At 42.8% G+C, this 27,561-nt stretch overlaps 1 protein-coding gene across 22 annotated transcripts in view; it reads left to right on the top strand.

The window, feature by feature from the left end:
- Nucleotides 1–27,561, top strand: part of Golga1 (golgin A1) — a 57,291-nt gene that overhangs the window by 22,858 nt on the left and 6,872 nt on the right. For 20 of the 22 annotated variants that reach the window (XM_078048190.1, XM_040286320.2, XM_040286316.2 and 17 more), the window contains 9 exons: nt 1,646–1,771; nt 4,641–4,736; nt 9,209–9,304; nt 10,873–11,022; nt 11,985–12,080; nt 23,789–23,878; nt 24,659–24,761; nt 24,864–24,997; nt 25,332–25,475. In XM_078048190.1, the coding sequence (XP_077904316.1) occupies nt 1,646–1,771; nt 4,641–4,736; nt 9,209–9,304; nt 10,873–11,022; nt 11,985–12,080; nt 23,789–23,878; nt 24,659–24,761; nt 24,864–24,997; nt 25,332–25,475 (1,035 nt within the window). The remainder of the gene's footprint in view (nt 1–1,645; nt 1,772–4,640; nt 4,737–9,208; nt 9,305–10,872; nt 11,023–11,984; nt 12,081–23,788; nt 23,879–24,658; nt 24,762–24,863; nt 24,998–25,331; nt 25,476–27,561) is intronic. The other 2 variants (XM_040286315.2, XM_021723534.3) reach the window with 2 other exon arrangements.

The following is a 27,561-nucleotide window of genomic DNA, read 5'->3' as shown; positions in this document are numbered from 1 at the left end:
TTTTAATTTGCTTTTTCCACATTACTAGTGAGGTTGAGCATCTTTTCATAGTTTGTTGGTCATTCATGCTCTTCTGTGAAGTTCTGGCTCAAATCTTTGCCCCATTTTTCTACTGTTTTCTTTTTCTTTTTACTAGAGGAGTTTCATTGTTGTTTTTTTTTTTTTTAAGTTGTCAGTGAAACTTTATTTCATTTATTTATTTTTTTAATGTATTCATTTTTATATGGTGCTGAGAATTGAACCTAGTGCCTCATGCATGCAAGGTGAGCACTCTACCACTGAGCCACTACCCCAACCCTGACTGTAGTTTTCCATATAGGTAACAGCTACCTCCATCTTTTGTAAGACGTATGGCTTGCGTCTGCCTTATTCAGGTTTCTGACATGGGGTTTGTCCTCTGCTCTTACATCCTCACCAGCCTCATGTTCATGGGGAGCTTTGTTACCTTTTCACCGGAGCTGCCCTCTATCTAGAGTGCTGGTGCTTCTCCCAAACCATTCTACCTGGACTTGCCTGTTCAGAGGGCCTGCTCTGGTTCTTCACACAGCACCTTGTGGTCACCCATTGCAGCATGAATGTGTTCCTGTATAGCTAGGCATGTGCTTATCTGTCTCCATCACCAGCTTCAGTACTCTTGTGGGTCAGTCCCCAAAGACAAAACATGGAGTTTAGGCCTGATAAAACTTTAATGAATTGTAGGGCTGTGAATCATTCATCAGCCTCCTGCCCGCTACCTCCATTGTCACCCCAGCAACAACTCAAAATAGCAGGTACTTCTCAAAACTCTAGGCAAAAGATGACTACCTCTTATTCTGAGCAAAAATTGACTGGGTTGCAAGCTGAACATGAATGTCTTGGCTTGAGATGGAGCAACAGAGCATAGGTTAGGATGAGCAGAGTGAATGCGAGCAGGTAAGCTCCAGGGGAGAGGCACCCGCCACGCTGCCTTTGTGGGAGAGGAGGACACACATCCAGGATGCAGGGATCACCAAAGATCTGAGAATCTGGATATTTAAAGCCTTCTGGATCCTGTGTTTTGACGTTGAGCAGCGTTAAAAGATTGATATTAGTGAAAGTAGCAAAGTTAATACCATCTCCCACCACCACCACTGCCATCATTGCTAAGGAGACAGACTGAAGTGGGCAGTGTTGGTCTCATGCCAAGCGGGCAGCTCTGCTGGGGGCCCTGTGCAAAAGCCAGGGGAATACCATCATTTGTTGCAGGAATTCTCTCATTGGCCTTAAAAGCAGTTACATTGGCAATGTCAGTGTTTCATCCAGCCCCTCAAGTTTCCAGAAGCATTGTTCAGTAGGTCCTAAGAGGCAGAACAGACTAGGATCTTCTCGGTTGGGATTAGCTCTGGAGGCAGACAATGACTGTTCCTTCCCAGGGTGTCAGTTGCTTAAATCTGGTTGAGTGCTTGCTTTTTGCTGACCCGAGTCTCTGAACTGCATTCCTAACAATCACTGGATTCTAATCTGACATCTCTTATGTCCCGTTGTCAGGGAAGATTTTCTGTCTGTGAGTTTTTCTAGGGTGTAGTTGAGAACAGACTTCCAGGTAAACATGATGGCCTAAGAGAAGACAGAAAGCAAGGGATAGAGGTCTTATGGTTCAGTATGACCTCTGCTTTCTCCTGAGCAGGTCACTGCTGAAACTCAAGAAAAGGAAAAACTCATCACACATTTGCAAGAGAAGGTTGCATCCTTGGAGAAGAGATTGGAACAGAACTTATCAGGAGAAGAACATGTGCAAGAACTCCTGAGAGAGGTAATTTTCACTCTGTACCTGAAGGTATTGGAAAGGCATTGTAACTCTGGTGAGTTTCATGAATCCTAAAGTTTATTGGGCATGGTGGTGCACACTTGTAATCCCAGTGACTCGGGAGGCTGAGGCAGGAGGATCACAAGTTCAAGACTATTGTGGAAAATTTAGCAAGGCCATGTTTCAAAATAAAAAATAAAAAGGTCTGGGGATGTAGCTCAGTAGTAAAGTGCCCCTGGTTCAAGCCTCAGCATCAAAAATAGTCCTAGAGTTTCAGAACCACAGGATCAAAGGGTCAGCAAGCAGCTTGGTGAGAAGAGAGCACGCTCCAACTTTGTGGGGGATTTTGTTGGTTTGTTTTTGTTTTGAGATGGGGTCTTGCTTTGTTGCCTATGCTGACCCCAAACTTGTGTGTGCAAGCTGTCCTCCTGCCTTAGCCTCCCTGGTATCCCGGCCTATTAGCCTGTGTCATGGCACTTCTACTTTAGATTGTCCTGCTTTCATCAAAAACAGCCTTGGGGCCAGGTTTTGTGGCACATACCTGTAACAGCCCAGCAACTCAGGAGGCTGAGACAGGGGGATTGCAAGTTCAAGACCAGCTTCAGCTGAGACAGAGGGATTGCAAGTTCAAGGTCAGCTTCAGCAACTTAGCAAGACCCTAAGTAAAAAATCAAAAGGGTGGGAATGTGCTTAGTGGTAGAGCACCCCTGGATTCAATCCCCAGCATCACCAAAAAAAAAAAAAAAAAAAAAACTAGTCTTATGCCCTCTGTGTACTTCTTAGGGAAGAGAGGAGCTTTGTTCAGGGATACACGTGAACAGATGGTCACCTAGTAACTTATGCCCCAACTTGAGCTGTGTTGGCTTCCTGCACTGTTCCCTTCCCACTCTGCTATGGGGCAAAGGAAATAGCTACCATCTCCCTTTGACATGAGCAAAATTACCTGGGGCAGGGGATGCACTTCTGCTGAGGGGGCTATTGAATAGTCTGGCCTCTTGCCCAGTGACCGTAGGTGAACTTTTTCCTCAGGTCTTAGGTCATTCTCTGCCCATGTTCTGTCCCTTCTCCTCTTTGTATCCCTGTGATTGACCCCATCATGACAAAAGTGACAAAGCCAGGCCCTTGGGGCTCAGCCTAGGGTAGACTCACTTACTGTCTCCAATTTCAACTGAATATCTCCATCTCTCCTGCCACTGTTGTACTTCAGGCTTCCAGAGTGCTAGCCTAGTGTGCATGAAGGCTCCAGACTGGCTGTCCAGGATCAGCCTCTCCTTCACCCTCTGACACAGTCTTCCACCTCACTGCCAAACCGACCTTCCTAAACAGCACTTCTGATCATATCACTCCCTTAAACATCTTCCACAATTCCCTTAAACAGTCTACAGTGAGTATAATGTGGGTTCCAAATTTCTAGAATGAGACAGCCGTGTTCATATCTTGCTTCTTCTACTTACAAGCTTGTAGCCTAGAGCAAGTAACTTAATCTCTTTGTGTTTGTTTCCTTCTCATTAAAATTGAATTTAGTATTATACCAAACACAGAATGATTGTTAGGATTAGATGGGTGACAATATGTCAGTGCTTAGAATGATGATTGGAACATGTTCCCATCTCACTACATGTTATCTATTAATATTATAAACATTATTGTATCTGGGTGCTGTTGTGAATGCCTATAGTCCAGATGATTTGGGAAGCTGAGGCGGGAGGATCACAAGTTCAAGGCCAGCCTCAGCAATCTAGCAAGGCCCTAAGCAACTTAGCAAGACCCTATCTCAAAATAAAAGGTAAACTGGACTGGGGACAAATAAATATTAAATAAATAAAAGGTAAACTGGACTCAGTGGTAAAGCATTCTGGATTCAATACCTAGTACAAAAGATAATTACTATTATTGTTTAATTATCATCATTGTAGAGTGCCTAGGAGTTACTTGAGAGGTTGACTAGAGTGTATATCTCTGGCTCTACCCTGAGAAATGCTCATTTCAGCAGGCCTGATATAAGGCCTCAAGTTTAACTAACTACCCCTGTTAAATCTAATGCTAGGGTTTGGAAGGCCCTACTTTAAAAAATGTTGTATACAGAACAAAGTTTTAACTTCTTTTTTCCAATACTGGAGACTCAACCCAGTTGCACTTCACTACTGAGCTATATCCCCAGCCTTTTTTATTTTTTAAATCAGGGTCTCACTAACTTCCTGAGCCTGGCCTCAAACTTGCAGTTCCCCTGCCTCATCTTCCTGAGTCTAAGGCAGGTGCCTTGCACTTGGCTCAAACTTCTTTTTGCAGCATTAAAAATCCTTTGTTATCCAGCCCTTTTGCCCAACTTTCTAGTCTGAATTCTTGACCTAAACACATCATCTCTTTGGCTTGTGAGGAGTTGCAGTTGAACATAGCAAGCCCTTCTCATCCTTGTCATCGCCCTCTGCCCTGGATGCTCCCAGTCCTGGCTGCCTTTTAGTTAGGAACTGCCATTTACCTTGTGGCCTTGTCTCCCCAGCCATGTGCCCTCTTTGCAGAAACTTATTGCACTCTGCTAAAAACTTTTTATTATTGTTATTAGTCATTTGCCCCAGCCTTGGGAACAAAGAACTGTGCCAAATTTATCTATGTGTACTTTACCATCTGTGAATTATTTATCAGTTTGCTGGGGTTTTCAATGTGCATGTGTTCCCTGGGCATGGCACAAAGCATAGTGTATGGTAGGCATCAATAAACACTTATTCAATGGAGAAATGCCTATTTTCTTTTTCATTTTATTTTATTTTGAGACAGAATCTTGCTAAGTTGCCCAGGCTAACCTTGAATTTGTGATCCTTCTGTCTCAGTCTTCTAAGAAATGACTATTTTCTTTTACTTGTCTTTCAACTTACAGAAAATTGTTGCCGAGCAGAATTTGGAGGATACCAGGCAGCAGCTTTTGGCAGCCAGAAGCAGTCAGGCTAAGGCCATTGACGTCCTGGAGACTCGGGTACTGATCTTATTCTTAGTGTGCCCTATGTTTGGTTGGAACCTGGCTGAATGATGTGCTGTGGCCACGAATTCCCTTGTTCAGCTCTTCCATACTATGAGTCTACTTTTTGGGTCTTATACAGGGTTATTTTCTTTACCTTTGCCACATTATCATCATTGCTTTACACAAAATTGTTCTGTTGCTTACTGATTCCTTTTTATTTCCACTTGAAACCAATTAACCACTGAAACCACTTGAATGCAGTTCATATAGACCATTTTATGGTGCAATATTGACCTAAATTGGGTAGCATTGTTTTGTGTGCTTATTGGTATTGGAAATTGAACCCAGAGGCCCTTTACCACTGAGCCACATCCCCAGACCTTTTTATTTTTCATTTTTTGAAATAGAGTCTTGCTAAATTTCTGAGGCTCACCTCGAACTTGGTAATCCTCCTGCCTCAGCCTCCTGAGCTTGGATTATAGATAGGCATATGCCACTGTTGCCTGGCCATGTGTTTTTAATCTCTGTAAATGATACAGCTGTTGATTTGTCTTCTCTGATATCTTCAACTGCACTGTCTTCTGTCCATATCTACTGCTTGTTGTTACCTACTGTACTGTACCTATCACATGGCAACATCCAGATTGCCTTGTTCTTCTGGCCAGCACAGATTACACTGCAATGACCAACCTGTTCTAAGTCCTTAAGGGTGATAGAAAATGTGACTAGGACAAGATTGTTCCCAAAGGACTGCACCTGGCTTTCCTTCTCCAACAAGCATGAGGTTTCTAAATCTGCATTTCTGCCTTTTCCAGCATTGGCATTTCATGGCTTTGTAGTTTTTGCCAGCTTATTTATTGTGAAGTGATAGTTCATAACTTTAGTTTCATTGCCAAGATTGTTAATGAGTTTGGCCATCACTTTATATGACTATTAGTCTTTCAGGTTTCTACTTTTAGAATTGTCAATTCATATCCTGTGCTTACTTTTCTTTGGGTGTTTCGGTCTTTTATTTTGTTGGAAGGATTCCATTGTATAGTCTAGTTTGTATTATTTTGTCATTTTCAGTTCTGAACCATTCTGTTAACTTTGATGATGTGTCCTTCCTTGAACAGAAATTCTTAAGTTTGATAAAGTCAGGTTCATCAACTTTTTAATAAAAAAGCATGAATCCATTGTTTAAAAATATTTTTTGTTGTCGATGGACCTTTATTTTATTTACTTATTTATATGCAGTACTGAGAATCGAACCCAGAGCCTCACACATGCTAGGAAAGCGCTCTACCACTGAGCCACAACTCCAGCCCCTTGAATCCATTTTTATTTAATTTTAACCAGTTTAAATCCTTGAGGAAAACAGCATCACATGGATTCTGTGTCCAGTGGCCTTGGCAGGAAGGTTCCTTCAGAATTTGGCCCAAACCATGCCACTGTTTCCATGTGCAGAAATCACCTTTCCCCAGATCACTCTGGCATTATTTGTTTACTATTTTTTGCTTTGTACACATAAGCACATCTCTTGCTCAAATTGAATTCAGCTCTATCTCTGGCGTAAACACCTTCAATTTTAGAAGGAGCTGCAGACTTTTGGTTCCAAAGACCCAGCCTATAGCTTCCAGACATATTTGGCTTTTAGAAGTCGAGTTCCCAGCAGCCTTCACAGGCTCCAAAATGGCAGAAAGAGAAAGGCCCCATCAGTGTTTTTGCTCTGTGCATTGACATTTCATTTAAGAAATACATTCTTGCTTGGCATAGTGGTGTTCGCCTATAAAGCTATCAACTCAGAGGCTGAGGTAGGAGGATTGCAAATTCAAGGCCAGCCTCAGCAACTTAATGAGGCCCTAAGCAACTTAGTTTAAAAAAATAAAAAGGGGGGCTGGGGATGTGGCTCAGGCGGTAGCGCGCTCGCCTGGCATGCGTGCGGCCCAGGTTCGATCCTCAGCACCACATACCAACAAAGATGTTGTGTCCATCGAAAACTAAAAAATAAATATTAAAAATCCTCTCTCTCTCTCTCTTGCTCTCTCTCTCTCTAAAATAAATAAATAAATAAATAAATAAATAAATAAATAAATAAATAAATAAATAAAAATAAAAAATAAAGAGGGGCTTGATGGTAAAGTGTCCCTGGGTTCAGTGCCCAATATCCCCACCAAAAAAATGCATTCTTATTTCTAAGTCACAAAGATCTTCTGTATTTTTTCTATTCATTTTATAATTTTGTTATTGGCATAATAGATCTCTAATTCACATATACAGACTGTGTTTATGTGTGATTTTAAGAAATAATCAAGCTTTACTTTTCTCCACGTTTCTCAACATCATTTGATGAACACTCTCTCTTTTCCATGTTGATCCTTATGCTCTCCATATCACATACTAAGCTTCCATTTGCACAGGGGTTTGCCCCTGCCTTTTTCAGTACATTCCTTTAGTCAGACTGTCTGCTCTTGTATAGATTCTACAGTGTTTTTATTACTATAGTGTTGTCAATACTAGATCTTGATACCTGATACATTCCCCTTTTCTTCAAAGGTTGATTTAACTATTTGTAGAAATTTAAAATTTTCAGTTTAAAGTTCTTAAGTTTTGAGATCAAAAAGTTTAACTTGGATTTTTAGTGAAGTTACATTAAATGTGTGGACTATGTGCGAGAATTGTCATTTTTATAATATTAAGGAATCCCTTCTGAGAATATATATAAATTCCATTTATTCAGATTATTTTATACTCTTTATTAAAATTTTACACTTTTCCCAGTAGATGTCTTATTAACTCCTAGAACCTCCAGAGTCTGTGTGGATGCTTTGATGGCATCTTATTTTTAATTATACTTTTGTTGTGGTGGTTGTTCATTTGAACCCATGGGTGCTGTACCACTGAGCCCCAGTTCTTTTCATTTCTTGAGACGGGGTCTTGCTAAATTGCCCAGTCTGGCTTCAAACGTATGATCTTCCTGCCTCAACCTCCTGAGTTGCTGAGATTATAGACATGTGCCTGGCTTTTTTTTAATGGTAAAAAATATATAATATAATATTGGCCATTTAAGCCATTTTTTAGGCATACGGTTCAGTGGTGTTCAGTATATGTTGACTTTGTTGGGCAGCCCACACCATTTATCTCCAGACCCTTTTCATTTTCCTAAACTGAAACCCTGTATCCACTAAAACAGAAACCCCCATTCTCTCCTATCCCAGCCCCTGGCAAATACCATTCTACTTTCTATCTCTGATTTTGAGTGTGCCAGGTACATCACATAGGTGGAGTCATATACCCTTTGTCTTTTGTATCTGGTTTATTTTACTTAGCATGTTTTCAGAGTTCATTCAAGGCTGAATAATATTCTAATGGGTGAATATCACATTTTGTTTATCCATTCACTCATTGATGGACATTTGGGTTGCTGCTACCTTTTTGCTATTGTAAATAATGCTACATGAACATTAGTATATGAGATTTTTGTGTGAAGTGACATATTTTCATTTCTCTTAGGCATATACCTAGAAGTAGAATTGCTAGGTCCTATGGTAACATTTCATTTAACCTTTTAAGGTTATGAATCTTTCTTGAGCTCTGCCTCTAAATTAACATTTGGGTGATATTTTCTGAACCCAAGAATTGAAAAAACTGAATTTTAATCCGGGCTCTACCACTACTAAAAGTTGTAATCACAGACAAGTAAGATTACTGTTGTCCAGCATGGAAATAGTAACCCCCTCCTTTGTTTGTGTGTGGTGTTGACGGTCGAACCCTGGCCACACGCATGCCAGGCAAGCGTGCTAGTGCTACCACTTGAGCCACATCCCCAGCCCATGGGGATGTTTTTAGTTAAATTTTTTTAGTGAATGTATATGAAGAACCTGATGGTTAAAGCTATCCCTCTCAGGATCTGGGGATATAGCTCTTAGCACAGCACTTTCCTAGCACACATGAGGCCCTGGGCTTCATCTCCAGAATCAAAAAAAACCTAACTGCCAGTTACAGTGGTACACACCTGTAATCCCAGTTGCTTGGAAGCTGAGTCAAGAGGGTCACAGGTTCAGCCTAAGCAATTTAGCAAGATCCCATCTCAAAAAAAAAAAAAAGAAAAACTAGAAGAGACAGTGTTAAAATGCTAGTCTTTTTTTAAATAATATATATATATTCTAGTTGTAGTTGGACACAATATCTTTATTTAATTTATTTATTTTTATGTGGTGCTAAGGATCGAGTGAGCGCTTTACCGCTAAGCCACAATCCCAGCCCAAAATACTAGTGTTTTATAATGGTAGGCTTCTGGATATTTCTTTTCTCATTTTGCATTTTTCTGTCATGTACCTATTTTATTAATTTTTGTTTTGGTGCTAGGGATGGAACCCAGGGCCTTGTGCCTGCTACGCACATGCTCTCCCACTGAGCTATACTCCCAACCTAATTTGAATTTTAAAACCATTTGTTAAAATTGCTCAGCTTCTTGTAAACAGAAAGAATACTTTTTTTCCCCATAGGTGAAGGAACTGGAACAGAGCCTTCAGGCCTCTGAGGAGCGGCTCAGGCAGAGCAGGGATGTCGTGGCTGCGCAGGATGCACAGATCCAGGAACTCGTGAGTGCTTCTTGGGCACTAGGTCTTGGGCTTTCCCATTGATCTTGTGCAGGTGCTCCAGACACACTCCCAAGCATCTGCAGCAATGTCTGGATCTGACCTTGGACATAGTTATTATGGTAGACGTGAGCATGCAGGCAGAGCAGGTCAAGGACTGAGAAGCTGCCGAGGATCCCAGTGACCTGAAGATGTGGATTGACTGGGTGATCTCACCAACACCCAACCTTCAGGCCCTGGCCCACTCTAGGGAAGTTAGAGGTAGTAGCTCCTCAAGGGGTCCAACCTCAGCTTATGATCAGAAGTGTGGAGAACTGGTCAAAGCTCTAGTGAGAGCGTGGGCAAAGAAGTGTCATCACAGCCTCATGTGTTGACTGAGTTAGAGTTAAAAGTAGTCAGCAGCCAGAGCTGGGGCTAGGGCTTGGTGGCAGAGCACTTGCCCAGCATGTGTGAGGCACTGGGTTTGAGCCTCAGCAACACATAAATAAATAAATGAATAAATAAATAAGTAAATGCCCATCGACAACTTAAAAAAAAGTACTCAGCAGCCAGGTACAGTGTCCACTCCTATCATTTCAGCAATTCTGGAAGCTAAGGCAGGAGGATCACAAGTTCACTGCCAGCTTCAGCAACTTACAAAGACCCTGTCTCAAACTAAAAAATAAAAAGGGCTGGGGATGTAGCTCAGTGGTACACTGCTTGCCAAGCATGCTTAAAGCCCTGGGTTCAATCCTCAGCACCACAAAAAATAAAATAAATAATAAAAAGCAACCATGGGCTGGGGATGTGGCTCAAGTGGTAATGCGCTCGCCTGGCATGCGCGGGCTGCTGGGTTCGATCCTCAGCACCACATAAAAATAAAATAAAGATGTTGTGTCCACCAAAACTGAAAAAATAAATATTAAAAAATTTTCTCTCTCTCTCTCTCTCTCTCTCTCTCTCTCTCTAACAAAAAAAAAGCAACCATAATTGATTTCATGACTACCACATCCAAGGTACTATGCTGAGTACATTACACAGAAGTTTGCTTAGTCCTTGCAGCACACCTAAGAGGCACACAATGTCGTCTGCATTTCATAGAGGTCAGCTCAGAAGGATTTTGGTCACTGGCCAGGGGCTTACAGTCAGCAAGTGGCAGGACTCGCATCTCTCGCATGCAAAGCCCTGTTCTACCACTATATTCCACTGCCACTCTAGAGAAGCATCAGCTTAGGGGGACACTGTGCAGCCGTTGAGGAGGCCTGCTTCAGGAATGGGCTAGTTCCCAGAGCTTCCCCACATGCCATGAGGGCACAGCAGTGGCATCAAAACCAATGCCAGGGACTGAGGTGTAGCTCAGTGATAGAGAGCAGAAAGACCCATGCTGGGCTGTCTTCTGGGACAGGGCAAGTCTGCCATCAATAGGCATAGCCTGCAGGGGTTTCTCAATGATATCTGGGAGGAAGCCATTAGGATGAGGATCTATTTCTATTGGATACCATGTTTGGGCCACAAAGAGCCAGAATAAAATTACCATCCCCTCCCCAAATTTTTCTTTTCCTTTTCACTAACTGGCTTTGGTTTCCCTACAGGCTGCGGCGAACCGGGACAGCAGCCTTGCGCAGCAGCAGGCCCTCACCCTGGAGCAGCAGTGCAGGGAACGCACCCATGTGCTGGAGGCCCAGATGGCGGCCCTGGCCCAGGCACAGGCAGCTGACCAGACAGCTGCTGAGTGCAGAATGGTGAGTGGAGAACAGAGGGAGGCTGAGCATCAGCACTGGGCCCAGGCACAGCTCATCTGCCCCATGCTTGACTCCTGACCTCAGTTAGGAATTCACTTTGTACAAAAGGTCAGATCTTTCTAACAAGCCCCTGCTTGTGAGACCCTGTGAAATGGCAACTTTTTAGAGAAATCTAAAATAGATGGATTTTTTTTTCCCCGAGGGCCTTCCTGGCGCTTCCTGACCATTCCCCTCAGCCTTTTCATGTTCTTTCTGAAACTCATGTTGTTCTCCCCAGTGATTTCTCCCTTTTTATAGTCCCTTTCCCTGCCCCACAATTTTGAGAAGCATGTTATTCCTCCTTGAGAACTTTATAATTTTTTTTTTCTTTCTGGGTACCGGGGATCGAGCCCAAGTTAACTACTAAGCCGCATCCCCAGCCCTTTTTTTACTTTTTGTTTTAAGATAGGGTCTTGCCTGGCATGGGGCACACTCCTGTAATCCCAGCTGTTGGAAGGCTGAGGCAAGAGGATCACAAGTTCAAAGCCAGCCTCAGCAAAAGCAAGGCACTAACCAACTCAGTGACATCCTATCTCTAAATAAAATACAAAAAAGGCCTGGGGATGTGTCTCAGTAGTTGAGTGCCCCTGAGTTCAATCCCAGTACCCCAAAATTAAAAAAAAGGTAGAGTCTCGCCAAATTGTTTAGGGCCTCACTAAGTTGCTGAGGCTGCCTTTGAACTTGTGATCCTACTGCCTCAACCTCCCAAGCCACTGGAATTACAGGTGTGTACCACCACATCCAGCTTTTTTTTTTTCCTGTGGTGCGGGGGCTGAAACCCAGAGCCTCACACTTGCTAGGCAGGTGCTCTACCACTAAGCCAAACCCCAACCCCCTCACCCTATTGTCATTTCACATCCCTACAGTGACCAAAAGAAAAGGCATTTCAAAGATGCCTATCATTATGTGTTCTTGATTTGCAGAGAGAACTGGAACAAGAAAATGCAGCCCTGAAAGAAAGCAGAAATGAATTTGAACATTCTTTACAACATCATCAGTTTGAGCTAAAGAAGCTGAAGGTATTTATCTAATTGAATCAGAGTTTCACAAAAGTGTTTATATCTTGTTTACAAGTGTGTTTGGAGAGATCAGCCAAAGTCCTGCACTTGGTGCTTACCTGGCAGAGGAGATACCATGATCACCAAAGTTCTGTACTTACAGTGGAAACATGCAGCTAGCTTTAGTTCAGTGCTCCCATCAGGCAACTGCTAGAAAGTGTCACCTCATTAAGTCCTCTCAGAGCTCCAGGACTATATTAAGAATTATCTAGCTGGGCGTGGTGGCACATGCCTGTTCTCCCAGTGGCTAGGGAGGCTGATGCAGGAGGATCGTGAGCTCAAAGCCAGCCTCAGCAAAAAGTGAGGTGCTAAGCAACTCAGTGAGACCTTGTCTCTAAATAAAATACAAGGGGCTGGGGATGTGGCTCAAGCGGTAGTGCGCTCGCCTGGCATGCTTGCGGCCGGGGTTGGATCCTCAGCACCACATACAAACAAAGATGTTGTCTCCGCCGAAAACTAAAAAAAATAAATAAATATTAAAAATTCTCTCTCTCTCTCTCTCTCCCTCTCACTCTCTCTTTAAAAAAAAATAATAACAAGATCATGGCATTTGCAGGGAAATGGATGACATTAGCATTATACTAAGTGAAGTTAGCCAATCCCTAAAAAACAAATGCTGAATGTCTTCTCTGATATAAGGTGGGTGACTCAAAATGGGTTAGGGAGGAAGAGCATGAGAAGAAGATTACCACTAAATAGGGAAGAGAGGTGGGAGGGAAAAGGAGGGAGAATGGGAATTGCACGGAAGATGGAAGGAGACCCTCATCGTTATACAGAATACATGTATGATGTTGTGAGGATAAAAAGAAAAAAGAAAAGTGTGACACTTTAGATTGGATAGAGAGAAAGGATGGGAGGGGAGAGGAGGGGAAGGAGGGGAAGGGGGGATAGGAAGGGCAGCAGAAAAGAATAGACACTATGATTGCTGTATGTATATGGGTGACTCTATGACCAGTGTGATTCTGCAATCTGTACAATCAGAAAAATGAGAAATTATGCCCCAATTGATTCAAATGTATGAATTGCCAAGATCATTGTAATGTCATGTGTAGCTAATTAAAAATAATAATAATAATAATAATAATGCTCATTTGGCAATTAATGTCATTGAACTTCCAAGTATACGAAATTTGTAATTTGTCCGGGTTTCATAGTTAGGGATAGTGCTGATCTGACCTTTCACTCCACGAGGGTGGCCCAGTGCTTTATACCTCTGTGTCAGTTTCCTGGATGTCCGGCTGTTAGAGCGCCTCCCTGGCTTGTTTTTTTCAGTGAGACAAGTAAAGCAATGTCTTAAAAGTTCATGAAGACCTTGTTTGTATCAGGGACCTTGAACAGAAATGTAGGCACCCTTTCCTTTCTGTGCACTTGGTGCTTGAGTCAAATCCTGCCTCCCTGACATCCCTGGTCTTGTATGCTCAGGCTCCTCTCCCAGTTCCTGGGGATGATGGGTCATTGGAATACTTGCCTGGCTTAGGATGTTCTCTGAGAACGTCTATAGCCGAATGGTTCGTAAGCTTTCATTACTGGTATCTGACAGGTTGCTCAGGCATCATCGTCAGTAGTTGGCAGCACACACGTTGAAGTCAGAAATTGTACCATGCATTCCTTAACTAAACATCAGAATGTCTGTAATTGCCAGGCACATTGTAGGTGTGGAAATCTGGCAATGAACAAGACAAGACAGAGCTTTTCTCCTCCATGGAGCTTGTAATTAGAAAAAAACAACGGCAAATAGTGATCATTATGAAGAAAATAAGGCAGGGTGAGGTACAGACAGGAGGAAGAAGAGGCCACTTTTCAGTATGCAGGTCAAGGAAGACTTCTGTGACATTTGAGCCAGAGATCTGATTAGTGAGAAGGAGCCAGAAATGTGAACATTTGGAGAAGGAATGCTCCAGACAGAAGAAATAGCAAATACAGAAGCTCTAGAGGCAGAAAATAGCTTGGTATGTTCAAAGATCAGTCCAGTGTGGCTCCAGCTGAGCCGCTGGGGAATCGCAGAACCTGAGTGAGGAGGCCGCAGGCATGAGAAAGTACAGTGGGTGGCCTCTGCAGCAGAGAAGTGATGTGTAAGGGCTTTGTTTTAAGACAATTTCCCTGGCTCGGGGTGGAGAAGCACTCAGGCAGAAGTGCTTTTAGGAGGCTTCTTAGTAATGCAACAACTACATGTGAGTGTTGGGTTTGGGGAGAATTGTACAGACTCAGGATGTATGTTTGATACAGAGCTTTCATCACTTGCCATGAAAGGAATGAGAGGAAAGGGAATTGGAGGTGGCCCCAACACATGATCTGTGTAACTCTGGGTTTCTCACCCTCAGCACCGTTGATGTGCTGGGCCACAATCATGGTGGGGGGCTGTGCTGAGAATGTGTGGTGTGTGGAGGAGAATCTTGGTCTCTACTTTGCCAAATGTCTCTTGGGAAGGCAATATTATACCTGGTCAGGTAACCACTAGGAGTCTGGAAGATATCTGGTTATTTTTGGCTAACACGTGTTGAAATATCAACTGAGGTTCGGGATAAATATATAAAGTAGAAAATCATTACAATTTTCCCCCTCTGGTACCAGGGACTAGAACCCAGGGTGCTTAACCACTGAGCCACATTATCAGCCCTTTTTATGTTTATTTAGAGACATGGAGTTCTAGCCGAGTTGCTTAGGGCCTTGCTAAGTTGCCGAGGCTGGCTTTGCACTCACGATGCTCCTGCCTCTGCCTGCCGAGCCACTACAGGCATGTGCCACTGCATCTAGCTACACTTTTATTTTTTTGATTTACAACCAGAGGACATGCAATGAGTATAAAGAACAGGACCAAAAGTAAAGACCAGGGTCAAGCCAACATTCCAAGGTTCAGAAGAAAAGGAGGATCAACTAGAAGACTCCAAGGGAACTGCAAGTAGGAGATCAGTGGAACCAGAAGAAGGTTGAGCTCCAGAAAGAGAGGACAGAGAGTGCTACAGGACAGAGAAGGGAACTGTCACATCAGCTGACGAGTCAAGAAAGACTGAAGCCTACATTGGCGAGGTTGACAAGTGTTCACTGTGGAGCAGTGGGGACAAGGCTGACCAGAGCTGGCTGAAAGGAAACTAGAGATGCTTCCCCTTCCCCAAGGGCACAACTCAGACCAGCTCGCCCTGAAGTGTGAAGAAAAGCTGTCCAAAATGAGAACTTGCCTGTTGAACGCATTGGGGAGCCTACAGCACGGGGAGCAGCTTTTCCCTGGGGATTCCTGCTAGATGTTTATCCAGGCTTCCTGCAGCTTCTCAGAGCTGGAGATAAAGGTTGGAATTTAAGACCCACGTTGGGTTCAGCCTGGGAGATCCTTAAAGATTTGGTTTGGAATACTTAGGAGTAAAGGTAACCCAGAAGTAACCAGCACCACATCCACACCCTGCCTTGGGGTAGATTGAACAAATTAAAGAAATAAGGTGGCCCAGAAAATCTCACTAGCTAATTTTGGATTAAAGTGATCCTAGATTGGTGAAGGGAAATTCTAGATGGAAGTACAGAGGATGTAAAAAGAGGTAAGAGGGAATGAAGAACAAATCTAAATGAACTTATTAAAAAAATAGTGATGGTTTTTTGAAAGTCTTGTATTTCCATATTGTATGACATGTGCAACATAAGTATTCAACCTCACAAGGACATAAAACCCCCACTTAGAGCGTCCATTGTGCCTAAGGGATGGAATAATTATTTATCTTAATAAACACATAATGTAAATAAAATATAAGACAAAAATAACCCAAGTTAGATAAGATCAACGTAGTCAGTATTCTCAACCCCTCACATCTTCTGGAAATTGGACAAAAATACCAAGTAATTTTTGGCTGGGTGTGTAGTACAGTGGTGTTTATCACACAGAAGGCCCTGGGTTCAATCTCCTGCACCAAAACGAACAAAGACTGGACTTTGACAAGACAAAGATGCATATTGTGATCTGTAGATTAATCACTGGGAAAAAAAAAAGGAATAAAAGGGTGTGTAGCTTCCAGACTTAAAAAAAAAAAAAGAATTTTTAAAAATCCAGAATAGAAAATAAAGGGTTAAAAGTGAATATCGAACAGGAGACAAAAAGCATCTTAAGATAGTGACTTTAAACTCAAGCATGTCAATATTTAACCAAATGCCACAATTAAAAGATAAAATTTTTCAATTTTTAAAGTAACTAACTATATGCTGTTTATCAGAGTCATGTCTAAAATAAGGAAACAGAGGATTGAAAATAGAAGGTCGGGAAATCAGGCAAGTGTCACATCTGTGATTCCAGTGACTGAGGAGGCTAAGGCAGGAGAATCACAGCTTTGGAGGCTGGACCCACAACTTAGCAAGGCTTTCAGCAACTTAACCAGACTGTCTCAAAATTTAAAAAAAAAAAAAAAAAAAAAGGCTGGGGGTGTAGGTAAGTAGTGAAGCATCCCTGGGTTCAATCCCCAATATGTCCCCCACCCCCAAACACCAAAAAATGAACAGGAATCCAGATATCACTAGACAAATCTAAATTCTTGGATATTTTAACAAATTTCTATATAAGTTTTCTGAATAAGTTGAGAGAAAGTTATAAGTATAGATTTGAACTTAAGAATATTAATATTCTTAACAGGAGCTGGGGATGTGGCTCAAGCGGTAGCGTGGTCACCTGGCATGTGCAGGGTGCTGGGTTCGATCCTCAAAACCACATAAAAATAAAAAATAAAGACATTGTGTCCACCTAAAACTAAAAAAAATAAATAAATATTTAAAAATATATATATTCTTAACATACATGGAGCTCTGCACCCACCAGTTGTAAAATATGCATATCCTTTTCAGGCAGACATGGAATAATTAGAAAATTTTACCATAAAGTAAGTCTCAAGAAGTTTCATACAGAGTATTGAAGACAGACTATTCTCTGACCAGAATCCAATTAAGTCTAAAATCAACAATAAAAATAGAGAAAACCTCTGTGTGTATGTTTGCAATTAAAAATGCACCTTCAGGGACTGGGGTTGTGGCTCAGCAGTAGAATGCTCATCTTGCATGTGCAAGGTTCTGGGTTCAATCCTCAGCACCTCACAAAAATAAAATAAAGGTATTGTGTCCAACTACAACTAATATATATATATATATATATATATATATATATTTTTTTTTTTTTTTTTTTTTTTTTTTTTAAAGAATGCACTTTCAGAGGCTGAGGTTGTAACTCATTGGTAGAGCACTTGCCTAGCATGTATGAAGCACTGGGTTCCATCCTCAGTACCACATTAAAATAAAATGAAGGAGTCTTGTTAAAAACATGGTTCCTAAGCTGAAATATTGGAGTGTTGACCCTATATTTTCTTCTAGTATGTGCAGGGATCTCTGATCTAATTCATAGGTCTTTGATCTACAACTAAAAAAAAAAAAAAAACAAAATGTAAATGCACTTTCAGCATTTCCTGTAAGAACTAGAACAAGACAAGAATATCCTCTCTCACTACTTCTATTCAACATAGCCCTTGGAAACTGTAGCCAGAGTAATTAGGCAAAAGAAAGAAAATAAAGGGACATGAATAGGAAAAGAAGAGCTCAAACTATCTCTGTTTGCCAATAACATGATTCTATATTTATTTAATTATTTATTTATTTATTTTTAAAGAGAGAGAGAGGTTTTTTTTGTTTTGTTTTTTTAGTTCTTGGCGGACACAACATCTTTGTTTGTATGAGGTGCTGAGGATCGAACACGGGCCGCACGCATGCCAGGCGAGCGCGCTACCCCTTGAGCCACATCCCCAGCCCCATGATTCTATATTTAAAGACCCGGAAAACTCCACCGGAAAACTTCTAGAACTCATTAATGAATTCAGCAAAGTAGCAAGATATAAAATTAACACCCATAAATCAATTGCATTCCTATATAGCAATGATGAATCAACTGAAAGAGAGATTACGAAAATTATCCCACACACAATAACTTCAAAAAAATGAAATAACATGGGAATCAATCTAACAAAAGAAGTGAAAGACCTTTACAATGAAAACTACAGAACACCAAAGAAAGATATTGAAGAAAACCTTAGAAAATGGAAAGATCTCTCATGGTCTTGGATAAGCAGAATTGAAGTGTCAAAATGGCTATCCTACTGAAAGTGTTCTACAGATTTTAACACAGTTCCTATTAAAATTTCAATGACATTCTTCATAGAAGTAGAAAAGGCAGTTATGAATGAAATTCATTTGGAAAAATAAGAGACCCAGAATAACCAAAGCAATCCACAGCAGAAAAGTGAAGCAGGAGGCATCACAATAAGAGACCTAAATTACGCTACAGAGCTATAGTAACAAAAAACAGCATGGTATCAGCACCAAAACAGACATGAAGACCAATGGAATAGAGTAGAAGACACAGAGACAAACTCACATAAATATAGTTATCTCAGACAAAGGCCCCAAAAACATACTTTGGAGAAAAGATAGCCTCTTCAACAAATGGTGCTGGGAAAACTGGAAATTCATATATAGTAGAATGAAATTTAACTCCTATCTCTCACCCTATACAAAATTCAACTCAAAATGGATCAAAGACCTATGAATTAGACCAGAGGTCCCTGCACATACTAGAAGAAAATATAGGGTCAACACTCCAACATTTCAGCTTAGGAACCCATGTTTTAAACAAGACTTCTCTAAAGCATAAGAAGTAATATCAAAAATTAATAAATGGGTTTATATGAAACCCAAAAGCTTCATCACAGCAAAGGATACAATCAAGAGCATGAAGAGAGAGCCTACAGAGTGGGATAAAATCTTTGCCACCTTCACTTCAGATAAGGCATTAATTTCCAGAATATACAAAGAACTCAAAAAGCTTAACACCTAAAAAGCAAATGACCCAGTCAATAAATGGGCTAAGGAACTAAACAGACACTTCTCAAAAGAAGAAATATGAAAGGTCAACAAATACATGAAAAAATGTTCAACATGTCTGCCTATTAGAGAAATGCAAATTAAAACTACACTGAGATTTCATCTTTCTCCAACTAGAATGGCAATCTATCAAGAATATAAGTAACAACAAATATTGTCAAGGATGTAGGGAAAGGGTTCACTCATAAATTGTTGGTGGGACTGCAAATTAGTGCAACTACTCCGGAAAGCAGTATGGAAATTCCTCAAAAAACTAGAAATGGAGCCACCATTTGACCCAGTTATTCCACCCCTTGGTATATACCCAAAGGAGTTAAAATCAGCATACTACAGTAATAGCTACTCAATGTTTATAGCAGCACAATTCACAATAGCTAAGGTGTGGAACCAACCTAGATGCCCATCAGCAGATGAATGGATAAAGAAATTGTGGTGTCTGTACACAGTGAAATATTACTCGGCCATAAAAAAAGAATGACTTTAGGGCTGGGGTGTAGCTCAGTGATAGAGTACTTGCCTAGTATATGTGAAGCACTGGGTTTGATCCTTAGCATCCACATATAAATAATTAAATATATAAAAAGGTATTGTGGGCTGGGGTTGTGGCTTAGCAGTAGAGCACCCGCCTAGCATGTGCAAGGCCCTGGGTTCAATCCTTAGCACCACATAAAAATAAATAAAATAAAGGTATTGTGTCTAACTACAACTAAAAAATAAATATTTGGGGCTGGGGTGTGGCACGGGCGAGGCCCTGAGTTCGATCCTTGGTTCCACATAAAAATTAATTAATCAATTAAAGATATTGTATCCAACCACAACTAAAAACTAAATAAATATTTTTTAAAAAATAGAAAGGTATCATGTCCATCTGCAACTTAAAAAAAAAAAAAGAAGAATGACCTTATTGGCCAGTAAATGAATGGATATGGAGACTATCCTGCTAAGTGAAATAAACCAGTCCCTAAGAATAAATATTTTCTCTGATATGTAGATACTAACCCACAATAAATGCAGGGGGATAGTAGTTCAGTGGATTAGACAAGAGGAATGAAGGGAAAGGAGAGGGGACAGGAAAGTCAGTGGAATGGGAATTAATCTGACATAATTCTCCTTTGTGCATATAAGAATACACCACTGTGAAATCTCACCATCCTGTACATCCACAAGACTAGGATCCTAATTAGGATCTATTCCATGCCTGTATAAATAGATCAAAATAGATTCTACTGTCACATGTAACTAAAAAGAACCAATAAAAAATGCATTTTTCCAATCACCGCAGGGTAAAAGAAAAAAATCACAATGGAAATTTAAAAATACTTTTAAATACATCATCACGTGAATACTATCTGTCTGAACTAATGGAATGTAAAGCAATACATAGAAGGAAATTTTAGCATGCTATAAATCATCATTGTGTATCCTGAGACATAAAACAGATAAGACATATAAACCACCTTATGCCAAAACATTTTAAAATTTACTTTTTAAAAAATATTTATTTTTTAGTTTTAGGTGGACACAATATCTTTATTGTTTATTTTTATGTGGTGCTGAGGATCAAACCCAGTGCCTAATGCAAGCTAGGTGAGCACACTACCACTGAGCCACAAGCACAGCCCTAAAAATCATTTTAAATGGTAAAATTCTAGAAAAATATAACTTGTTAAAACTGACTATGTGGTAGACTGAGTAATGGTCCCAAAAGATATCTACATCCTATTTTTTAGAAGTTCCCTTATATGGCAAAGGTCAATCTGCATGTGATTGAGGATCTTGATATGAGGAGTTTATCCTGGATTATCTTTTTGGGCCCTTGTACAGGCAAGACAGGCAGATTTTAAACAGAATTCAAAAGGCAGTGGAAGCAAATAGAGATTTGAAAATGGACGAATGGGCTAGAGACCAATGAATGCAGTTCTAGAAGCTGGAAGATTGAAGGAAATGGAACTTCCCAAGGTCTCCTTCAGAAAACAGCTCTACTGATACCTTGATGTATTCCCACAGGGCTCCATTCAGATTTCTGACCACCAGAACTGTCAATTGATTAACTTTTGTTGCCATCAAGTTTATGGTGATTCATTATAGCAGCTATAGGAAACTAATACACTGACACTAGAAAAAATGGAAATTCAGACCCACAGTGTGTCATTCGTGGCCCAGTTAGAAGATAGAAGTTACCTAGTTTTTCGAGTAAGAAGATGTGAAAGCTTTGTGGTGATGGTGGTGGTGGTGTTCGGGGGTTTTTTGGTACCAAGGATTGAACTTAGAGGCACTTAGCCACTGAGGGCACATTCCCTGCCCTTTTATGTATTTTATTTGGAGACAGGGTCTCACTAAGTTGCTCAGAGCTTTGCTAAGTTGCTGAGGCTGGCTTTGAACTTGTAATCCTCTTGCCTCAGCCTCCTGAGCCACTGGAATTACAGGCTTGCACTACCATGCCTGGGTTCTGACTTGTTTTCTAAACTAACTAAAAGTCTGTCTTAGCAAATATATCATCATGTTTGAAAAGAATATATATTCTGCTGCCATTATGTATTCTGTGCATTCTAATTAGGTCAAGTTGGTTGATAATACTGTTTGAGTCTACATAGTTCCTTAATTATTTTTGTCTACTTGTTCCATGTGAAGAGAGCATACTAACTCTTCAACTACACCTGTGGATTTTGCTAGTTCCCTTTAGTTTTGTCAGTGTTTGCTTCTTTTGTACTGGGGATTGAACCCAAGTACACTGTACCGAAGAGGGGTGGGGGAGAGTTGTTTTATTGTTTTTGTTTCTGTTTTTTGAGACAGAATCACACTAAATTACCCAGGGTGGCCTCAAACTTGTGATCTCCTTCCTCAGTTTCCTGAGTCATTGGTGTTACAAGTGTGTACCACCATGCCTGTGTATTCTGAGGCACTGCATTTTGTGAGCCCCCACCAATGAATGCAGTTATAGAAGCTGGAAGAATGAAGGAAATGGAACTTCACCAGATTCATCCCAGGTGCAGAGGCTGACATGTGTGGGTCACTTTATGGCTCCCTCACAATGCCTGCCCTTCTTGCTGCTGCAGTGAACCCGGGCTGGATATATCGACCTTGAATCCCACAATAGGGGGCCCAGCACAGACTTTAGAGCCATATATATCCAGTTTCATATGCCAGCCTAGTGCCTCACTATCTGATTCTTGAGGGAATCCATTTTCCCTTTTTTAAATAGATGATGGTAACCCCTCACCTCAAAATATTCCTAAGGATCCAACATGGCCATGGATGAAAAGAGCCAAGGACAGTGCCCTGAGAGGTGCCCTGAGTCTCTGCTTCCTGCCCTGGCCTGACCTTACTGTCTTCTCACACATGCCTCCACCTCTTGCCCTCCATCAGCAGTCAAAGTTGTCTCTTCTAACCTTCCCCAGGAAAGGCTCCCCAGGAGGCACAGCAGCCTCCCCTCCAGGACCTTCTTACCCTCTCTACCAAGCTGAAACCTCTTGCTCCTTCCCCTTTATCAAAAGAGCCACTCCCTAGACCTCTGCTTGGAAGTAGGAGGGCCTGGGAGGACCCTGCTAAGGGGTGTTGTCCCAGCCCCAGCCTCAAGTGTTCAGCCACAAGGTGTTCCCTGTCTGTCAGCTCAGGGCAGGGCCAGCATGTCAGTGGCTGAGGCTAACATGGGAGGTTTCTTAGGAGGAGCAACCCTCAGAACCAGAAAGACCAGTCGGACTGGAACTGGAGTCTGTCACCTCCTTTCTCTTGTTGCCATTGTTCATGCTTTTGTCCCATCATGTAGGCTGCATCCTGCAGTGTGGTGGATATGGCCACAGCAGCTCCAAGCTTGGGTCATTCCAGCTGAGCACCCACAGTGGCAGGAGGGTGCCTCCCACTCAGCTTCAACATATAAAGAAGGATCTTAATATAGAAGAGATTCTGATCATCATCTTGGGTGACAGAGCCATCCTTTAGTTGTTTACTTGGTCAAGGGGACCAAGATACTATGATTTTCCAGGCCTGAATCATATGCCACAAAATTAAGGTATCATTGAGAGCCTTATTAGAGTCATGTGGAATTTTAGGGTGGAAATGGAGAAAAGATCAATGAGCATTCACCTGCCCCCCTGCCAAAATCAGGGGGATCTGGGTAGACAGAAACAGCGACCACCTCATGTTCTGTCCAGGTCATCTCCCTGACCAGTGGTCAGCCCCTAAGAAGTTGTATTTTGCAGCTAAGGGCTGATTGGCAAGCACAGGCCTCGATGTCAGGGAGGAAACCGATGTGTTTATCTCAAGGATGATCCCTGAGTGTTCTGGGGAAGGTTGGGGAGGTAGAAAATGCTCTGAGGGAGGGTCTGTCATCCAGAGCCCTTACTCTAGGACCATGGGCAAATCATATAACCCTTCAGAGCCTCCATTTTCTCTCCTATAAAAGGGTGTGGTCACACTTCTATAAAATTTTGATGAATCACTGACATTTTGCCCTATTAAAACAGTAACTGCTGATGATGTTTTCTATAACCAGATTGTTCCAGTCCATTCACGTATGCTGTGTTGATTTCATTAGACCACCTCTTTAAGTTGGGCCCTAGCCTTGGCCTGGGTTCTGGCTTATATGCTTGTGGACAAGAGGAATTAGAGGGGTGTCCACCAAGACTGTCATCAGCAGGGAATAGGAAAGCAGGAAGAATGTTGGTCTAGCCTTTCAAAGCAGAGCTGCCTTTGTTAGGGTTCATGTGAAACATGTAGCTGAGGAAATGTGAACTAAGGTTTAAGGCTCAGTCTCCTACATGTTTTCTGAATTGTAGGAAGAGTGGAGCCAAAGAGAAATTGTGAGTGTGGCCATGGCTCAAGCCCTGGAGGAAGTGCGAAAACAAAGGGAAGAGCTCCAGCAACAGGTAGGCCCTGTCTGATACCTAAGTTTGGGCCCAAGTGGTGATGCCCTCTCCTGCAGTGCCCCACTTTTGTGGGACTGTCGAGGGTTGGGGTGGATGCCAGTCTCCGAGATGCAGTCTGCTGTGGGATGCCCTGTGGTGATGATGTTCAAAGAAACCCTTACCCCATAGTTTACCCTTTTCTGATTTTGGTGGTCAGATACTAATTGTCTAACCATTACCTGAAGGAAGTCCTCAGCCAGGGACTTACTGGACTCTTAATTCTATGAAGTGGCCCATCACTGTCCATGTCCACCGAAAACTCCAGAAGAGTGGGTTGATGTTTTGGCAGGAAGTGTGGGGAAAGCCAGCCTTTGGAGACAGACTTGGCCTCTGGGCCCATCCTTGCTTGTTTACCAACTTGAGGCCTTTAGTGAGTCCTTGACAAATCTGAGTCTGAGTCTCCTCTGAAAAAGACTTCAGGATAATCACACTTCTAGACAGTGGAATGAAGTTCACGTCAGATGCCCACCCAGTATGTCACATCGCAGGTGCTCAGCAAAGGGAAAGTCAGGGTTATGACAGCGTGTTTTGGAGAGCTACATCTCTGTCTGTCTCATTGTGGGCCAAGGGAGATCACCCTAAAGCAGGGCCCCTGCCCAGGAGGATGAATTTGCACATGTCCATAGGAGCAGAATTTCCTTGGGATTGTTCTAGGTCATGGGGCTCGTGGGCACACTGGGCACTAACAGTCCTGTGAGAACTGCTGTGAGCCCTCTCTCACACTGGTTTCTCTTCTCCAAGGCTACTGAGCTGACAGCTTCAATAGACAAGAAGAACCAGAGTTTGCAAGAAAAGGCTGAAGAGCTTCTCCAGAAGGAGCAGGAAATTCTCCAGCTGGAGAAAGGTGAGGAGTGGATTCCTGTGTCTGGTATCCCTGCCCCAAGCTGGCCCTGTCATACAGCTGGAAGACCAGGGATCATGCTGCATACTCCCTCTGCTGCCCTAGGTCATGCCTCTACCATGCTGCAGATGCACCAGCTACAGAGTGAGCTGGAGGCCCTGAGGAGTCAGAGGGCCGAGGAAGTCCTGGTGACCACAGTGCAGGAGGAGCTGCCAAGGCTACAGGGCCAGGAGCCACATGTAAGTCACAGCCATGTACCGAGGCAAAACACAGGGCACTTGTTCTATGCTGTGGTGTCCTTTCTTTCAGTGGGGTGTTCAGCTGGTGAGGAGGCTGTGAGGCCTGCATGCCTTCGTGTGTGTGGCACCTGTCAGTGTACAGGCTGTCAGTGTGACTGTGTGAGAAGCTGGTATCCCTCTGGAAGGCACTGGGCGGGTCTTGTGTTGAAAGCTGGCTCCTGGCAGCTCAGGAGGCCACACCTATGGAATAAGCTCTCCTCTTCCCCACACACCTGCAGCTTAATGTCAACATTACCTGTCCTGCTCTCAACTTGCTGCCACCAACCACCCATAGGTAACCTCAGAAGCTATGCAGGACCCCATGTGCCAGCTTCCAGCTGCAGACGGAACACCAAATGGAGAGGTTGGGGCCATGGATCTAGGGCGGCTACAGAAGGAAAAACAGGACTTGGAGCAGCAGCTTACAGAGAAAAATAAGGTGAGGCCCTTTGTCTCTGTGTGTCTCTGTCCCCACCCTCAGCCTCAGAGTTTGTCTGTTCTCAAGGTTTTGCCAGTGCCCCCAGCTCCTCTGAGGAGGTTTTACCTGGCTTTCAAAAGGTCTTCCTTCTGCTCTTCCTCTTCTCACTTTTGCCCTTCTTGCTTCCATTTCCCCCAGGCCTCTTGAGCTACTGTCCAGAGTGTCTGAACCTGAATGGCAGTCAGCCCAGCTGTCCTGCTGGCTCCCAGCTGGGCCATATGGACAGCCCCTCCCCTCTTCACTTCCTCTCCACAGCTGGGAAACACCACTGATCCTGGCCTCTGAGGGGTCCAGGTGGTTAGAAGGAAGGTGTTTGTTAACAGGACTGCAAACACTGTGGTATCTGGTGGAAGCTCAATAAATGTCATGATTCCACCCACCCCACCCTGCATCTGAACCTATGAATTCAGGTTCTCATTTCATCCTGGATTTGAAAGTTCCCTGCAAACTTAGGGGCTAGCTGGATATTGCTCTGGCCTGAAATTCTTCCCCTAAATTTTTGTGGGGGCAGGACTTAGATGATAAAGGAGAAAGGTGTTCATACCCCCTTGAATCTCTTCATGAGAAATATGATATGTGTAATCCTAGCACCTCAGGAGGCAAGGCTGGGGATGTGGCCCAGTTGTGGAGCAGCAGCAGCAGTTGTAGAACCTCTGGGTTCCATCCCCAGTACAAAAAATGAGAGAAAGAGAGTACAAAACAAATGTGTGGTTCAGTGAACTAACACTGACATAATCAGAACATTGCCAGCATCCTTGAAACCAAGGCTCCCTCTGGCTCCCCATGGCCCCCTGGTGGCCAGGATACTCTCATAGAAATGGTTGCCCTGTTATCTTTAGTACTACTGCCTCAGCACATGTTCCTGGCAGTAGAGTTTAGTTTTGCCCCTAATGAACTGAACTCAGCTTTGCTCTACCTTCTCTCCTCACGCTCCCCCCCCACCCCCCGCAGTCCTGCCTCTTCCACCCCATGCTCCTGCCTTGCCTGCACAGCCACCCAGCCCTCCTTCCATCCCACTCCTCTCACCTCCTCACTGGCCTTGGTCCAGGTGCTGTTCTCTCCTCTTACTCCATCATAACTTTTTCCTCCAAGTCATTCTGTCCACTGACAGTATGAGATGATGAGACTGTATCATGCTGTTGACTCCCGTCCTCGCCTCCGTACTGCCAACCTCTCCACCCTCTTCTAGTGCAGGTTGGAACTTGCGTACTTGCCATCCTCTTTTCCACTCCTGTTCTCATCCACCCCAGTCAAGTACTCCCCTGCCTCTCCACAGAGAAAGAGCTCTTGTCAAGCTCACCAGTGACATCCACCTTACTAAATCCAGAAGACCTAAATTTTCTTCTAATTGGTAGCACTTGGCATACATTTCTGCCTTGAAGCTCACCTCTGATGGCCCGCTCCTTCTCTGCTCCTTGAGGGGCCGTGTCCTCCCCACTCCAAACACCATGTAGCACAGAGTCCAGCCCCAACCTCTATCTACACTGCACTTTCCCTTGGGGATGTCACATTCCTAAGCTGCATCCTTGCCTTCATGAGTTGGCCCCATGAATACATCTGCTCTATTTCCACATGAGTATTTAAAAGGCATCTTAAACTTAAAACATCCAGAACCAAACTTGAGCTTTCAATTCTCCTTGGCTTTACTGCCATCTTTTCCATCCCAATAAATGACAAAATCCTGAGAGTCATCCTTAACCCCCTGGTTCTGTACCACCAACACGAGAACAGTAGTATATCCTTGACTGTCCCTTCAAACTATACCAAAATCAATTGCTTCTCACCACTGCCACAGTCACTTACTCTAGGTTGCCATAATCTCTTCTCTAGAAGGTGGTGTTGGATTTCTAGATGGTTTTGCAGTGGCCATAAAGACCTGTCATCTCGCCTCCTCGCTTTTAATCTCCTCCATCCCATCGCCTCCTCTCAGCCTTGTCTTTCTATGAATATATCAAGTACCCTGTCATCTCAGTGCCTTTCTGCTTTCTGAGCCTTTGGCCTATGCAATTCTTGCCCTGATTATTACCCTCATCACCCTGACAGATCT

The sequence above is a fragment of the Ictidomys tridecemlineatus genome, chromosome 4, assembly GCF_052094955.1.
Source record: "Ictidomys tridecemlineatus isolate mIctTri1 chromosome 4, mIctTri1.hap1, whole genome shotgun sequence".
Lineage (NCBI taxonomy): Eukaryota > Metazoa > Chordata > Mammalia > Rodentia > Sciuridae > Ictidomys > Ictidomys tridecemlineatus.
Note: the sequence above shows the minus strand (reverse complement) of the source record. Positions and strands in the feature narration are given on the sequence as shown.